An 18,336-nucleotide genomic window follows, 5' to 3' on the forward strand; every position below is an offset into this window, starting at 1 on the left:
CCTTATAAAATTTGTTTAAGTATGGGATATCTTGTAAAAATCTGTTTGAAGACTTATTAAGTTTGTTAAAGATATCCTATGGACTAACATGCAGATGTACTTGCTCAACTCTTGTTAAGTATTCTTACCAATCTCATGCTATAAGAGTTACAGGAATATCCTACCTCACACACAACCCATTATACATATAAAACATCATCAGGTCTTTGGTTGGTTGTGCCTTGAGTATTTCTCGTGTATGCTTTTACTCATTGCTTCATCAAGGTTCGTCTGATCCTTATGCTTGCTTTAGCGTCCACTTGTTTATCTGAACTGAACTTGAGGAAAAATATTAGCTAACCTAAGAATCACTAATGAATTGTTATCATCAAAACAAACTCGAATGAAGAACCTTAACCACAAGGGTTAACAATAAAAATTCATTTTTAAGAATCCGTAAAGTAGTGAGCCAATAATGTAGTATGATTATATTGTGTTTTTCGACCCTTATGGATCTTTTTTCTTAAAAAAATAAAAAATAAATTGGGCTACAAGACTCCTCGCGTTGTTAGAGATCATTTCTTTAGACTCGAAGCTGACTAGTCGGTTACAAAGGAACTTGAGTTGGTCTAAAATCCCTACTTTTCCCAGAGGTGGCAAAACGAGTTCACGAACTGGGTTTAGGTGAGTCATAAATGGGTGATAATTAAATGAGTTTGGATTTGGGTTGACATGTTTATTAATGAGTTTTATTAATGGGTAAATAGCCTATAAAACCAAACTTGTTTGTTTCTTAAATAGGACATAAACAAGTACCCATTAAGCACCCATTTAAAAGTATAATTTATTTATTTTAATTTTTTTCTCTAACATTTCACCAAATTTTACTTAAATTTTTTTAAAAAACAACATTAATTAAGTCATTTATTTATTTATTAATATCTTATAAAAAAAACTAAAATTTTAAAAATTATAGATTTTTTTTAATTTTTTGAAATAATATTATTTAAATTTAAAAAACAACACCAATATAAATATAATCTATCGCTTGCATTGTGCCACATTTTTTCCTCTTCAAATTTTCAACAAACCCAGTTACATAACCTCTTTAATTTTTTGAAAAAATATGACTTAAAATATTAAAAACAACATCAATATAAATATAATCTATCACTTGTATTGTGTATTATTTTTTCCTCTTCAAATTTTTAATAAATCTAGTTTTATAATTTGTAACTATAAAATATTATTTATCTAAAAGTTCAAAAGTATAAATAAATATTATAAATATTATTATTTTTTAATATAAATAGGTGACTTGGTGTGTCTCCGCTTAAACCCCTCTTAACTTATTTATTAAATTAGTTGAATTCAGGTTGTCCTATTTATAAACAATCGTCTCCTCTTAATTCTAAATTCGGTCTAAACAGGCGTGTAACCCATTTTTCCACCCTACCACTTCCAATAACATTTAAAAGGAAGGAAGGAGAGAGAGAGAGAGAGAGAGCTCTTGGAGTTGTGAAAACGTCGTCGTAAGATCTCCACTGTTTCTGTTCCAGTTTCATTTCCTAATTTACTTCCGGGTAAAGGTCCAAACCACCGGTCTCCAACTCACATGGCTGCGGAGGGAGAACCCGTGCGAGACCAACTCGCTGAGTCGATCAACGATCTCTTCACCAGCGTCTCCACCATGATCAAAGGCGAGCTTCAGGTAATCCATCTCCCTCTCCCTCTCTCACTCTCTAATTTCACGGCATCTTGAAATTAGAGTTCTCAGATTGAGGATCGAACAGAAAATAAACATTTTTGGGCATTTCAACGCATTCGAAGAACGCAAGAAATGGAATTTCCGTTTCACGTCTTCTATGAAAATTTGAGATATATTTATTTTTCTCAGGGGACAAACAATCAGCTAGAACTTTTGGCGAAGATGAATCTGAGAGTGGCAGAAGAGTACAGTGGCTTTGGGGATGTGGCTTCCGGGCTGAGGGTTTTTGTGGAGCAGTTGAAGTCCAAAAGCGGCAGCTTCGATGAGTATGTTCAGCAGATTGATGCTATAGAGCAGCAAGTGACCGAATTCGAAGCTGTAATTTCGATGCTTGATAGATACGTTTCGATGCTGGAATCAAAAGTACAATCTTCATGCCAATTTCCACCTTCTTAACCATGCTTTTATTTGTTTAATTATTTGTGTATTTCTGTCGAAAATGATTAAAAATAATTGATCTTCATGCATTTTTATCAAAATTTTATCAGCTGTTCGTCACTTCCTGTTGGGTTTTGAGAAAAGTTTGAGCATAGAAAATGTAAGGTAAAATCTTCAGCACTGCAAGCACAGAATGTGGATATTTTTTTGTTAATAACTATCAATCATACACTGAAATGTTAAAGGACTGTTCACCTGTGTGTTAATACTTCACCAAAAATTTAAAAAGAATGCAACTTTCGACATTCTCAAGTTCATCTTATTCCTTGCTTCTAAAGAAGGCTGCAGCTTCAGGATTTTTACTTTGCTTCATAGAGAAATTTCTTGATAACTCTTGCTGGTTTTATTTTTTAATGATTGTTTGAGTTCTCATGAGAATCTGGATTGTCAAACAAATAGGTGGACATATTTTGTATGCATAGTAAATTTTTAGGTAGCATGGATTTCAAGTTTGGGTTTACATTTGTGTTGATTTATAGGATATCCAATATGCTTTTGTCTAAATTGACATGAACATAAATCAAAGTCCTAACTTCAAATTCTCGAACATAGGAACGAACAGAAAGTGGGTACCAAATGATGAACCAAAATGGTACTGCATAGAGAACTTATGGAGTGGTTTATTGTTAATGTGAGGTTTGGTTTGATCAGGAGTTCTGTTTAGATTCTTGTATTTAGTTTTTTAGCTGTTTTTGTTGTTTGATTGGAAGAGTTGTATTTCCAATGTTGAAGCTTTGCTGTTCTCTGTTGCTTTTTTTTTTTTGTTTTGTTGGTAAATTTTGTTTAGAAAAAAGGGAGCCAGTGGTTACAATTATCTATACTATGAATTGAAGGAAAGTGAGATGGAAAAAAAATTATGACTCCATTTGATTGTAAAAACTTCCTCATCAACTTTTTTTCCTTTTCACATAGGAATTGATTTTGAAAAGAAAGTCAAGCCCTCGATCTTTCTATCTTTTTTGTTTTTCTAAACTTTCCTTGGCTCTATTTTGAAAGATTGTACCAACATAGTGTAGCAATCGATGCCTACACCATTCTCTACATTTTTCATTTACAGAATTACAAAAACTATATAAGGAAGTTTTACATACAAGGAAAGACTTGATAAGGGTGACATACAAGGAAATGCTAGCTATAGACACATTCTAAATAAGGAGATACAATCATGAAAGGAAACTATGTGTCCGTTGGAGAGAAATTAGCCGAATCATCACCACACGTTGATTTACTAGTGATAGCTCCAATCTCATGTTGATTGACTGATTATAGCTCCAATATCTGATTTGTCTTATTTAACACTCCCTCGCAAGCAAAAGGGGGGTTCACGCACCATGAGCTTGGACTTGAGAAATTGGAAGCAATTCGAGGTGAGACCCTTAGTGAAAATGTCGCCAATATGATCTTTGGATGTTATGTAGTGAAGGTTAACATCTTGATTGATTGACCACCTTTTCACGAATAAAATGGTAATCAACCTTGATGTGTTTTGTGCGTGCATGGAACATTGGATTAACAGAAAAAGCAAATGCACTTTCATTGTCACACCATAGAGCAGGAGCCTTAGGAAGAACAATTTGTAAATCACATAACACCATTCTAATTGCTTAAACTGCCACCCAAAATGCATTGCAAGTGTCAACACAATTCGGATTGTAGCTGGTTTTATAACAGTACTGAACGTCTCAAAAAAATTAACCCCATAAACTTGATGAAACCCCTTTGCCACTAATCTCGTCTTATATCGTTCAATTGCCCTAGATGGAGTTTTCTTGATCTTGTACATCTAGTGCATTGGAATCACCTTTCTATTCAGAGGTTGGGAAACCAACTCCCAGGTTCCGTTGTCCATCAGCGCCTGATACTCCTCCATTGCCTTGCGCCAATCACTAGACACAACAGCTCGTGAGTAGCAAGATGGTTCAGAAATTTCAAGCGCAATGTGAAGGGCTTTTATGGGGTGTTTGGAGGCATAGAAAAGATGATAGTCTGTGTATTGCTTGGGACGAGAGGATCCAATTTGGGATCTAGTGACTACACGTGGTTCAAGAGGCACAGGTTGTGATGTTGGAAATAGGTCAAGCAAAGGGTTATTTTGTATAGGTGGGTTAAGTGGATAGGGGGGTTGGTAAGGCTTAAGAGATGAGACAATGGGATTTAGGTCCAAAGGATCAGGTATCATGACGGGTTCAGATGATGAGATAATGGGATTATTAAGAACTAGGGGGTCAGGTATCGTGACGGGCTGTGTGAGGGATTCTGTCCTTCCAGCAGTGTGCGTCCCGTTTTGCGATCCATTACCCACGACAACTATGTCCGAGCCATTATAAGGCGTTGGAAAAGCCATATCCCCACTATCATTCGTGATGTGCTTGTTTGCCTTGCTATCAACTAGCCAAGTATTATCTTCTAGCAAAGAGTTCGAGTGAGCTACCATGGCGGCAAGTTGAATGGGTGGATGCCAAGCTTGGTAGCTATAGTCGAATCTGTGAAAGCAATCCAAGGCAATATGGTTTTCCTTTTGGCAAATGTGGCAAGCATAGGGATTAAAAACATCACCATTCGGGTTTTGATTGTTTCTAAATGGCTGAAAATTCCCTTGAAATTGAAATTGATTGTTCTTCTGCTTATTATTATTGCCTTATAATCGAGGAAGGCCTTGATTTTGATTCTGTCCAGGAGGATGGGGAAACTTGGGCTGAAAGGGTTTGTTTTGCTTTGTTTGGCCTCCAAGACGATGAGCCATCATAGCAAAAGTTCCCTCATCGTGCAGCTTTGGGACGTGCACAAGTCCCTGGCTTTGAATTTGAATTTCACGGGACAATAGCTTAGAGGAAAAATCATTTAAACTCATTGATTTGTCACGCAAAACAACACCCATGGAAACCAAAAAAGATGAAAAAGAAGAACTCAAACCACTGAGAACTCGCTGAATTAAATCATCATCCTCTACAAGTTATGCAGCTGCAACTAGTTAATCTGCCCATGACTTTGCATCCTGAAGATATTCCCCGCAACTTTTCCCTTCTTGATTTAAAGACTGCAACTGGCACTTCAGGTAATTGATGCGGAAACGGAACTGTGAGGCATACCTGTTGGCTAAGGCAAGCCAAACCGCACGAGCAGTATCAAGACCAAAGGTTACGGACACAACCTTCTCATCCAAAGTGGCATTCAGCCAGCTGAGAATGAATTTGTCCTTCTTTGTCTAGAGGAAAAAACTCGGATTAATTTCCGGAGTAGAAGTTCCAGCATTTCTAGTGGCTAGAAGAAGTTTAGCTGGGTACGGTTCAATACCATCCACGAAACCCAACAAATCATTACTCCGTAAAATCGAAAGTAATCGAGAAACTCAATTTAGGTAGTTTGTTCCATCCATCCGTACCGAAATCAGTTGTCTGATATTCGGGGGATTAAAAGTGGTGGACTAGGAAGACATTTTTGCAGAAGTGTACAGGTACGTAGGAAAAGGCATTGGCCTGTATAACTTTGATACCATGAAAGATTGTACAAACACGGTGTAGCAATTGATGCCTACACCATTCTCTACATGTTTCATTTATAGAATTGCAAAATCTATACAAGGAAGTTTTACATACAAGGAAAGACTTGATAAGCGCGACATATAAGGAAATGCTAGCTATAGACACATTCTAAATAAGGAGATACAATCATGAAAGGAAACTATGTGTCCGTTAGGGAAAATTAGCCGAGTCAAGCACTAGTTGATTGACTGATGATAGCTCCAATCTCTGAGTTGTCTTGTTTAACATATCCTACCATATATGCCAAAAAAAAAAAAAAATCAAAATTCAACATTTTCTTCCCTCCCAAACACCAATTTAAAATACGGTTGTATTTGAAATTTTGAACAACACCACCAGGACCCTAAAATTTTTTCATTTGTAGTAGGATGGGGTTTACTTTGGTTTGCAAATAGGATGTTGATTTGGTGTTTCTGAAGGGCGACGAGGGGAAGAATTATTTTCTTTGATTTGAAAATTTGCAGGTTTGCAAAGGGGGAGGGGTTTTTGATTTGCATCACCATGGAAGGATCTCTAAGAAAACCACTTTTCCCTCTAATCTTGATTTTTCTAATTATTAAAAAATATTATAGAAACTATAATATTTAGTATATTATTATTTATTATAAAACAATGATGAATTATATTAATTAGGAAAATATTGTTTAAAAATGTCTTAAATTATTAATAACATTATTAACATAAATTAATATTTATCCATTATTTTATTATGTACCATATACAAAAATTTTATTAAGATCCCTCCATAATATAATTTAATATTACATATTCTTATTAATTAAAATTTTAATTTATTTAATAATATTATTAAATAATATAATAATTATATATTTGTTTTGTTGTATTATTTATATGTTAAAATATGATAATGACATTGTGTTATGTTTAGATAGTACAAGTATTCAAATATCACTTATTTAATCCGTGTTTATAATTTTTTTAAAAAAAATTTAAACACATTCAAATAGAATTTATGATTTTTAATACTTTTTTAAGTTCAATACTTATTATTAGAATACATTATAATTCAACACTTTTTTCATAAAAACACTTCTCTGTGATTCCAGATGATCTCATAATGCAAGAGCTCATTTAACAACGACTTGGTTAAGAATGAGAATCATTTTCTCTTAAAATATTATTGAAAATGGAAAATAAAAATGCATGACAAAGGGTTAGTTGTTAGCAAAGCAAAGATCGAGTCATAGACCAAGTCACTCTATTGAGATTATGATCGCCTCTTGTAGGTTTTTGCTTTTGCTTTTGTTTTTTCCTGTGTAGCAAAATAGAAATTTTGTATGGTCGCATACCAAGATACAACAAGTGAACTTTGTTGTACACTACAGACATTTTTGTTGTACAATAAATATTTTTACCGTTTGATGTTTTAAAAATTCCAAGGTTAAGTGGGAACAAGTATGCAAACCTCTAAATGAAGGGGCACTTAGTCTTGGATTACTATATAAATGGAAAATTGTAGCTGCAATCAAATTAATCTAACGTCTTTGTTTCCCAGAACTTTTTCTGTGGGTTATAGGGTAAAAGGGAGAAGTCTCCGGAGGTTAGAGGCTTAGAGCTACAGCAAGGTGGTCATGGACATGGAAGCAACTCTTGAGAGCAAGAATGCAAGCTTATCCTCTCATCAAGAATACTATTGGCTATGGTAAAGTGACATCTTTCTGTTGTGGTAGTTGGCACAACAATAGCCTATAATTTGCTCATTATGGAAATCATTTGCCTGTAGAGTTGGGAGTTTCAACGAGGTCAATACTCAATAGTGAGGTCTATCAGTAAGGATAGTAGTTGGGTGGAAGAATTCAGATCTGCTATACACTAAACATTGAAGTAGAAGATAGTGTCTATTAGGACTATGACATCAAATGGTCAATTTTCTTTTAGCTCGGTATGGGAGGCAGTAAGAAGTAAGACGGATAAAGTATCATATTCCTAAACATTCTATCATTGCATGTTTAGCTATTCTAAGTAGGCTTAGAAGATGAAAATGGGGCAGACTGACAGACCCTAAATGTAAGATCTATGATTGAACTGTTGGAATAAGTTAATTTTTTTTAACAGCTTCGTATTTGAGCAGACATACAGGGTGGTAACTTCAGAATTCAACATTCAGGGAGCTTCAAAATGTTGGGAGGACAATCTAGATTGGATTTCAAATTTGGGAAATGCTAGTTATGATATGGATGCATGGGCAGCTATAATATGTCATTGCTGGAAAGCAAGGAATAATTTGATGTTGGAAGAGTAAAAAAAAAAAAAAAAAAATCTGTGGTGAGGTGATGATAAAGAATATAGCTATAGATAAAAGATTAAGATGCTCTGGGGTTAAAAAGTTCATATTTCCTCATGCACACTGTTTATACACTAAAGGGTTTGGTAGATAAATGTCTTAGTTTCTTTATCTGTGCTATATTGCTAGTAATGTTCAAAGTTAATTATTGAAAACTGATTGTACTAGGCACCAACTCGATGAGGGGTCAATCGGCCCCTTGATGGTGATTGAGTGGACCAGTTAATTTTTGAATTTTGAATTTGTGAGTTTTGGTATAATCCCAAGAGGGGGGTGAATTGAATATTTTAAAATTTTCGGTTAAGTTTACACCCTATTTTTAAAACACAACCAGAAGTTACAATATTTCAAGCTTAGGATTTCTCAAGCAATCTCAAATGCTAAAAATATTTAAAACATACACAATAATTACAATAACATAAATGTAAACATACAAGTGTGGAAATGTAAATGAGAGCAGGGAAAGAGAAAGCAAACACGACGATTGTACGAGGTTCGGCTATTCCTGCCTACATCTTCGCCTTAAGACAATCCGCTTGAAGATTTCACTATCTACTCTTTAAACAAGGTAGAGCCACCTTATATACACTTCTTCAATTGTGCAGAACCTCCCATTACACCACTCCTTATAGGTGGAGCCACCTCTCCAAACGATATCCCCTTGTCTGGCATGGTTCTATACCCGAACCGCAAAAATACAAATGAGATAAGATATTTTGTGTACAATGAATACTTCTTCAAAAAGCGAGTTTGTACAATGAAAACCCAATATACTCTCACAAGAAATGATTTAAGCCCAATAGAGTTAGGGCTACTCTCTCAAAAAATATATTTGAAATAAATGAGAATAGATGAGAGTAAATGATCTTTGAGTGAGTAAATGTGTATGAAAATAAATGCTCAAAGAATCAAGTGTAATAAATGATTTCTCCACAAAAGATTTTTGCTATAAATGAGATTTGGAGAAGTTAGGGTTTTGCTCTCAAAAAGATATTTTCAAAAGAATGAGAAGATGAGAGTAAAAATGCTCTTTAATTTTGAGAGGATGAGTATATGAAATGCCCAAATATGTAAGAATATGAAAACATATTGGCAAAAGTTATTTTAAGTCTTTTTGGGCTTGGTATTTATAGGCATTTTCAAAATATAACCGTTTTATGGCCATTGGGGTAATGTAATAATAGTAAGTTTGAATTTTATGGTTGTTAAAAGCTTGTTTGCGTCAATTTCCTATTGTTAATCGTCGACAAGTGGCATTATGTCGTCAATGAATGGCCTTCAACTGTCGACGAATCACCCTCTTTCGTCAACAAGTCACTTGGGCTGAAAAACATGTTTAGCTACTCGAAAAATTCATCGATGACTCAATATGTAACGACCCGAAAAATAATGGTATTTAAATAATAAAGAGAGAGGGAAATGAAATCAGTAACAGAAAGAGGCAACCAACTTCATTTACGACATTGCATTTTGGAGGTGATAATTTTAAGAAATTTTTCCAAGCCTTGTCGACGAACACAGGGGTTTCGTCGATGAGGGTTCTTCAGGACCTCATCGACGAGAAGATACCGAGAAGGGTTTTTGGGACAGATTGAAATTCGTCGACGAAATTATTGAAGGGCTCGTCGGTGAGGTGACGTGGCTCGTCAACGAATCCCGCAGTATAAATAGTGCTTAAACTCAGTATTATGCAAAATTTCAGCGCTGTTCTCTTCTCTCTCTCTCCCTCTCTCTCTCTCTCTCTCTTTCCCCTACGGTCTCTCCCTCTTCTCTCTTTAATTTCGGCCCCATCAGTGGCCGGATCAACGATCTGAGACCACCACGACGCTCCTGGAGGAGTTCTCTCCAAGTATACTGGAGCGAATCGTCGGTGGAACGAAGTTGGGATTCATCCCAAATTCAAGGTAAGGATTTTTATTTGGAATTTGAGTTTCCAGCAGTTATAAGAAATGTAATAGACGTAGAAATAGTAATGTTTTATTATGAGATTTATGGTTTTCAAGGTATTGAGTGGAGAACCCTGTGAGTGTTGGACCCATTATAGTAGGAGATTTTAGCAGGAAACAGGTAAGGGAAATATGCTATGCTAGGCAATTTTATTATGTTTCAGTATAAACTATACGTTTTTATCATATGATTATTTACGATAGAAATTTATACAGTTTATCATTTATGTATAATATGTTTAAAATTTCTGTGTGGCTTGAGAATATGGGTATAGTAAAAAAACATGTTTTACAGTATTTTCAGAATATGATTTACAGAATATACAGTCAGTGGTTATATTTTATAGTGATTATAGAATACCATGATTATACAGTTTTCAGTACCATGACTTACAGATTACAGTCCAGTTCAGAAATACAGATGATACAGTTACAGTTTATTACAGTGTCATGATTAATACAATTATTACAGAATCATGGTAAAATAGTTAGTTGTATATAGAAATATATTATATAGTATCAAACCCTGTTAGACCATACATCAAAGTACGTACCGTAGCTACATACAGTTTACAGAGTGCAACCACCTATTTAGATAATACGTGGTAGTAGGTCGATCGTATAGGGCCCTGACATGGATAGACTCCCCATCAAATATGGGTTGAGGAGGGCAGATCAGACCGAGGGAGTATAGTGGTTTACCCTGGTCTGCCAGTCAGGGTAGATCCCGCCTACGAGCTGCACAACCCTGTCATGAGGGGTTAAATCATGACACACAGTTATCCACAGAGAAGTTTTCAGTTATTATTATGTATATACAGATTTACAGAGACAGAGAATATACTTATGTACATTAGAAGTATTTTAAATAGTACCCTAAAATACTGATATGTTAAGTAATATGGAAATGATGGTGGTTTATATTACTTGTACTGTATTTACAGATTTAACTATACATGATTTTATAGAAAGAGATTTTCATATTATTGTAACTTAACTATCACACACTAGTAATAGCATATTTCGTCTTACTGAGCGTTAGCTCATCCCAATTATTTTAATATTTTTCAGGTGATCCAGGTAGGCGAGCAGATCAGGCTCGCAGATAGAGGGGCCTCAATATTGCCCTGATATTAGAGTGAGTATTTTTGGGAGTATTTTTGTATAGCCTTAGCCCGTTGAGGATATTTCTGGAGAACAGTTATATATGTATATTTTGGGAAACAATTTAGCACTCTGGTATTGTATATAATTACATATGGTTATGTTTATTTGATTTCTGCTTCTCGCTGCTTAGGTTAATGATTGAGTTTAATCCAGTATGGTATCAGAGCATGTTAAATGTCTAGTATTAAAAAAAAAAAAAAAAAAAAAAACCTAGTAAATAGCAGGTCGTTATAATTTCGTATTAGAGGCTAAGTTGCTAGGTTCTGTAAACTTTAGAGTGCAGCAGAAGCAATATCAGAATATAGGAAAAAGATTTAAGGTTGTTCGGTTGTCTGGATACAGGATTTTCGTGGTGGTTTCTGTGTTTTTCCTAGGATGACGATTTCAGGAAAATCAGAGTAACTATTGTCGGGTCGTGTGTCTAGGTGACAGAACTGGATATTGAGTTAAAGACAGGGAATGTAAGTAATTTTGAGTTGGTACATGATAGGTCCGTATAGGAGATAAAGTGCTTAAGTGTGTTTTTTGTTTTCAGAATGGACCAAAGAAGCAGTGGCACGAATGCTGGGGAGGATAGGCCAGGACCTTCTAGCATAGGTGGAGGAGATACAAATGATGTACTGCGTAGCGTCACTTAACAGGTGATGGCTGAGATGACCAAGAGTTCTGGAGAGCGTGGCTGTTCGATTGAACAATTTACGCAGATGAAACCCCCATCCTTCACTGGAGGAGATGACTCGATTGTAGCTGAGAATTGGGTTCAGGACATTGAAGAGACGTTGGTTATGCTTTCTTGTACAGATGAACAGAAAGTAGTATTTACATAATTTAAGTTGATGGAGGAGGCGAAACGCTGGTGGAGATCAGCGCGATTGATAGAGGAGCAGAGGCTGGTTCCAGTACCAATGACGTGGGACTGATTCAAGGAGCTGTTCTTCGAGCGGTATTTTCATGCTATCGTTCGAAGCACGAATGCAGCAGAGTTTATGCATCTGGTATAGGGGCAGATGACTGTATCCTAATACGCGGCTCGGTTTATTGAGTTCTTGCGTTTTGCTCCGCATCTAGCACCTGATGAAGAGAAAAAGAAAAAGGAAGTTTGAGGAGGGATTATGGCAGAATTTGTTTGAGCAGGTGATTGGTTTTAGGGCTCAGACATTTACAGAGGTTGTAGATAATGCTACGATCATTGAGAGTGGTATATAGAGGGGTGTAGCAGTTCAGAGTCAGAGGAAGAGACTTGTGCCTTAGGGTTTTCAGGCTAGCTCCAGTAGAGGTCCATGGAGAGGAGGTTGCGATAAAGGAGATCAGAGGCAGTTGATAGGACCTTGTGGGAATCAGGGTACGCTGACTTACCCGGTATGTCAGACGTGCGGGAGACGTCATTTAGGGGAGTGCCGGGTAGGCAGAAGGGTATGTTATTGCTGCGGAAGACCCGATCACGTGGTACGCGAATGCCCAGGTTAGTCAGATCAGGTCCCAGCTCCCAGGCCCTATCGAAGAGGATATCAGGCACCTCGTGGAGGTCAGCAGAGGAATGTAACCCCAGCGAGGGTTTACACGCTGACACTAGGTGATGCAGAGGCTGCTACGGATGTGGTGATAGGTACATTTATTGTTTTATCGCATTCTGTTATTGTTTTATTTGATTCAGGTGCCATTCATTCTTTTGTCTCTGCATCTTATGTTAAATTATCTGAGAGTGAGACTCAGTCAGTAGATGTAGTGTTGTTAGTAGCTATACCATCAGGATCAGTGATCAGATGTCAGAGGGTACTTATGGGCTATCTGATAGAAATTCAGGGGAAAGTGCTACCAGTTGATCTGATTGTAATTGAGATGTGCGGGTTCGATATAATACTGGGTATGAATTGGTTGGCTATTAATCATGCCAGCATTGATTGTCGTGAAAAAGAAATAATTTTCAAACCCCCTGGTACGCAGGAATTCAGATTCATTGGTTCACGAGTACGTGCTCCAACGCAGTTGGTGTCAGCCATGCAGGCGAGTAAATTACTCCTAGACGGGGGTCAGGGGTTTATAGCATTTGTGAAAGAAATATCTGAAAATGAATTGAAGATTAATAGTATCCCAGTGGTACAAGAATTTCCAAATGTTTTTCTAGAGGGATTACCTGGGTTTCCCCTTGTGCGCGAGGTGAATTTTCCTATAGATTTACCTGCAGGGACCGCGCCAATTTCTAAGGTTCCTTACCGTATGATTCTAGCCAAATTGGGAGAATTAAAGGAACAGTTGCAAGGCTTGCTGGACAAGGGATTTATACGACCTAGTGTATCATCGTAAGGAGCTCTAGTGTTGTTCGTAAAGAAGAAAGACGGGTCTATGAGGATGTGTATCGATTATAGAGAAATCAACAAGGTTACTATTAAGAATAAATATCCTCTACCCTATATCGACGATCTGTTTGATCAGTTCTAAGGTACACGGGTGTATTCCAAGATCGACCTCAGATCAGGGTATCATCAAGTAAGAGTAAAAGTAGAGGACGTCGCGAAGACAGCCTTCAGAACCAGGTATAGACACTATGAATTCCTCGTTATGCCGTTTGGTCTGATGAATGCCCCAGCTGTGTTCATGGACTTGATGAACAAAGTTTTTCACTAGTATTTAGATCAGTTTGTAGTAGTTTTCATTGATGATATACTGGTGTACTCGAGGAGTTTTGAGGATCATGAGGTGCATTTGAGGTTGGTGCTGCAAACACTCAAGGAGGAGAAGTTTTATGTCAAGTTTAGCAAGTGTGAGTTCTGACTTGAGAAAGTTGCATTTTTGGGCCATGTGATTTCAGGAGATGACATCTCAGTGGATCACAGTAAGATTGACGCAGTGGTAAATTGGGTCAGGCCGAGGAATGTGCTGGAAGTGAGGAGTTTCTTGGGACTGGCAGGTTATTACCGACGATTTGTTAAGGGGTTTTCAGCCTTATCAGGACCTCTCACGCGTTTGACTAGGAAGAATGCCAGATTTGTGTGGGATGAAGAGTGCGAGCAGAGCTTCCAAGAATTAAAGCAGTGACTCGTCACTGTACCAGTATTAACGATTCCATCGGGAGGTGACGGTTATGTTATCTACAGTGACGCATCTTTGAAAGGACTCGGTTGTGTACTGATGCAGTATGGTAGAGTGATAGCATATACGTCTAGGCAGTTGAAAGAATATGAAAAGAACTACCTTACTCACGATTTGGAATTGGCTGCGGTTGTATATGCACTAAAGATCTGGAGACATTATTTATATGGTGAGAGGTGTGAGATATTTTCTGACCACAAGAGTCTAAAGTATTTCTTCACACAAAAAGAGTTGAACATGCGGCAGAAGAGGTGGTTGGAACTTATCAAGTATTATAACTGTACTATCAGTTACCATCCATGTAAAGCAAATGTAGTGGCTAATGCTTTGAACTGTAAATCAGGAGACACGACACAACTAGCAGCGGTAGTTCAGCATCCAATTCAAATAGACTTGGAAAGACTCAGTTTGGAGTTAGTGGAAGATGATCCTCAGGCGCTTATTATCAGTTTGGTTGTACAGCCTACACTTTATGAGAGAATTAAAGTTGTTTAAAGGGATGATCCAGAATTGGCAGAAGTGATTGTCAGAGTACAGGATGGTCAGGGGGAAGAATTCAACATTTCTGATGATGGGACTCTGAGATTTCTCACTAGATTGTGTGTGCCTGCAGATGACAGCATTAGGAGGACGATTCTAGAGGAGGCACGTAGATCTCTATACACTGTTCATCCTGGCAGTACGAAAATGTATAGGGACCTGCGAGAGTATTTCAGGTAGAGTGGCATGAAGAGGGAGATAGCAGAGTTTGTGCAGCAGTGTTTGACGTGCCAGCAGGTTAAGGCTAAGGACTAGAGGTCGACTGGTCAATTGCAATCACTTTTCATTGCTGAGTAGAAATAGGACCACGTATCCATGAATTTTGTTACTGGGATGTCGCCAGCGTCGCATGGTCAGAATGCTATTTGGGTGATGGTTGATAGATTGACGAAGACAATGCACTTTCTGCCTATTAAGGTTAGCTACCCTATGAACAGATTAGCAGAGATTTATATACAGGAGATTGTTCGACCCCATGGAGTGCCAGTATCCATAGTCTCAGACCGTGATCCACGTTTTACATCATGATTTTGGAGGAGCTTACAGGAGGCATTGGGGACTCAGTTAGCATTCAGCACTACTTTCCACCATCAGACTGATGGTCAGACTGGATCAGTGCAGCACAGAGTCGACAGAAAAGTTACTCGAATACTCGCTGCCAAGAACTGAAATTTGAAGTGGGTGATCATATATTTTTGAGAATAACTCCACTGAAGGGAATCTTAAGATTTGAGAAGAAAGGTAAGTTGAGCCCTAGATTTATTGGCCCATTTGAGATATTTGAGAAGATTTGGTCAGTAGCTTATCGGCTAGCTTTACCGCCATCTCTATTTCGAGTTCATGACGTATTTCATGTTTCTATGCTAAGGAAATACGTCCCAATTCCTTCCCATATCATCAGTCATGCGGAACTGAAAGTCAGTGAGACTTTAGCATATAAAGAAGCTCCAATACAGATCCTAGATAGGAAAGAACAGGAATTGCACAATAAAAAGATACAGTTGGCAAAAGTCCTTTGGAGTAATCACGCAATAGAAGAGGTTTCGTGGGAGCTTGAAAGCGAGATTAAACAAAAATATTCTCACTTGTTTAGTGGGTCACAGCAGTGATGTATAATTGAAGTAATAGTAATTTTATTTTGTTTAGCATAGTAGAATTGTAATGTAGTGTATATGATAGGTAGTATTTTAATTTTGGGAGAATTTTCTTTTATATTTGTAATCTCCCAGAACTACCCATGTAACCACGGTATTCCTCTACCATAAGTGAGGATAGGTAATAAAATAAGTAGACCATTTTCCTTTATTGGATGATGGAGTGTATAGATAGAGATACAGATAATAAATTTCGAAGAAGAAATTTTATAATGGGGGAAGAATGTAACGACTCGAAAAATAATGGTATTTAAATAATAAAGAGAGAGAGAAATGGAATCAGTAACAAAAGAGGCAGCCAACTTGGTCGACGACATTCCATTTTGGAAGTGATAATTCCAAGAAATTTTCCCTGGCCTCGTCGACGAACACAAGGGTTTCGTTGACGAGGGTTCTTCAGGACCTCGTCGACAAGGTCCCGTCTTCGTCGACGAGAAGATACCGAGAGGGGTTTTTGGGACAGACTGAAATTCGTCAAGGAAGGAAGAAGTTCGACGACAAAATTATTGAAGGACTCATCAACGAGGTGACGTGGCTCGTCGACGAATCCCGCAGTATAAATAGTACTTAAACTCAGTATTACGCAGAATTTCAGCACCGTTCTCCTCTCTTTCTCTCTCTCTCTCTCTCCTACGGCCTCTCCCTTTTCTCTCTTCGATTTCGGCCCTGTCAGTGGCCAGATCAATGATCTGAGGCCACCACGACACTCTTGACGGAGTTCTCTCCAAGTCTACCGGAGCGGATCATCGGTGGAATGAAGTTAGGATTCATCCCAAATCAAGAGTAAGGACTTTTATTCGAAATTTGAGTTTCCAGTAGTTGTAAGAAATGTAATAAACGTAGAAATAGTAATATTTTGTTATGAAATTTATGATTTTCGAGGTATTGAGTGGAGAACCCTGTGGGTGTTAGACCCGTTATAGTAGGGGATTTTAGCAGGACAGGTAAGGGAAATATGCTATGCTAGACAATTTTACTATGTTTCAGTATAAACTATACATTTTTATCAAATGAATATTCATGATAGAAATTTATACAGTTTATCATTTATGTATAATATGTTTAAAATTTCTCTGTGGCTTGAGAATATGGGTATAGTAAAGAAACATGTTTTACAGTATTTTCAGAATATGATTTATAGAATATACAGCCAATGGTTATGTTTTATAGTAACTACAGAATACCATGATTATACAGTTTTTAGTACCATGATTATACAGTTTTCAGTATCATGATTATACAGTTTACAGTACCATGATTATACAGTTTTCAATACCATGACTTACAGATTACAGTCAAGTTCAGAAATACAGATGATACAGTTACAGTTTATTACAGTGTCATGGTTAATACAGTTATTACAGAATCATGGTAAAACAGTTAGTTGTATATAGAAATATATTATATAGTATCAGACCCTGTTGGACCATACAACACAGCACAGTATCGTAGTTACATACAGTTTACAGAGTGTAACCACTTATTCAGATAATACGTGGTAGTAGGTCGATCGTATAGGGCCCTGACGTGGACAGGCTCCCCATCATATATGGGTTGAGGAGGGCAGATTAGATCGAGAGAGTATAGTGGTTTACCCTGGTCGGTCAGCCAGGTAAATCCTGCCTAAGGGCCGCACAACCCTGTCATGAGGGGTTAAATCATAACACACAGTTATCCACAGGGAAGTTTTCAATTATTATTATGTATATACAGATTTACAGAAACAGAAAATATACTTATGTACATTAGAAGTATTTTAAATAGTACCCTAAAATACTGATATGTTAAGCAACATGGAAATGATGGTGGTTTCTATTACTTGTATTGTATTTACAAATTCAGCTATACATGAATTTATAGAAATAGATTTTCATATTATTGTAACTTATTTGTCACACACTAGTAATAACATATTTCGTCTTACTGAGCGTTGGCTCATCCAAATTATTTTAACATTTTTCAAGTGATCCAGGTAGGCGAGCAGATCAGGCTCGCAGATAGAGGGGCCTCAATATTGCCCTGATATTAGAGTGAGTATTTTTGGGAGTATTTTTGTATAGCCTTAGCCCGTTGAGGATATTTCTGGAGAACAGTTATATATGTATATTTTGGGAAACAATTTAGCACTCTGGTATTGTATATAATTACATATTGTTATGTTTATTTGATTTTTACTTCTCGCTATTTAGGTTGATGATTGGGTTTAATTCAGTATGGTATCAAAGCATGTTAAATGTCATAGTATATTTAAAAAAAAAAACCTAGTAGATAGCAAGTCGTTACACAATATCATTCGTCGACGAGTCGTGCCCATTCGTTGACGAATCACTTGGACAAAAACTCAATCAGACTTCTAGTTTTATTAGTCGATGAATGCATTCCATTAGTCAACTATTCCCCTATTTTT

General features: G+C 37.0%; 1 protein-coding gene across 9 annotated transcripts; it reads left to right on the top strand.

Moving 5' to 3' along the window:
- Window positions 1-1,403: 1,403 nt before the first annotated feature.
- LOC131149324 (biogenesis of lysosome-related organelles complex 1 subunit 2) lies at window positions 1,404-18,107 on the top strand. 9 transcript variants are annotated; one of them, XM_058099684.1, is made up of 4 exons: window positions 1,496-1,690; window positions 1,877-2,110; window positions 11,050-11,116; window positions 17,902-18,107. In XM_058099684.1, exons 1-3 carry the CDS (start codon window positions 1,595-1,597, stop codon window positions 11,107-11,109), a joined length of 390 nt encoding a protein of 129 aa, XP_057955667.1. In that variant the 5' UTR covers window positions 1,496-1,594; the 3' UTR covers window positions 11,110-11,116; window positions 17,902-18,107. The 9 variants fall into 9 exon arrangements, 8 of the variants coding, with proteins under 8 accessions (XP_057955671.1, XP_057955672.1, XP_057955666.1 ...); XM_058099682.1 differs by lacking the exon at window positions 17,902-18,107 and adding an exon at window positions 11,681-12,243; XM_058099685.1 differs by lacking the exon at window positions 11,050-11,116 and adding an exon at window positions 2,236-2,290 and having other exon boundaries at window positions 1,497-1,690.
- The last annotated feature ends 229 nt before the right edge of the window (window positions 18,108-18,336 follow it).

The sequence above is a fragment of the Malania oleifera genome, chromosome 2 (genome assembly GCF_029873635.1).
Source record: "Malania oleifera isolate guangnan ecotype guangnan chromosome 2, ASM2987363v1, whole genome shotgun sequence".
NCBI classification, from domain to species: Eukaryota; Viridiplantae; Streptophyta; class Magnoliopsida; order Santalales; family Ximeniaceae; genus Malania; species Malania oleifera.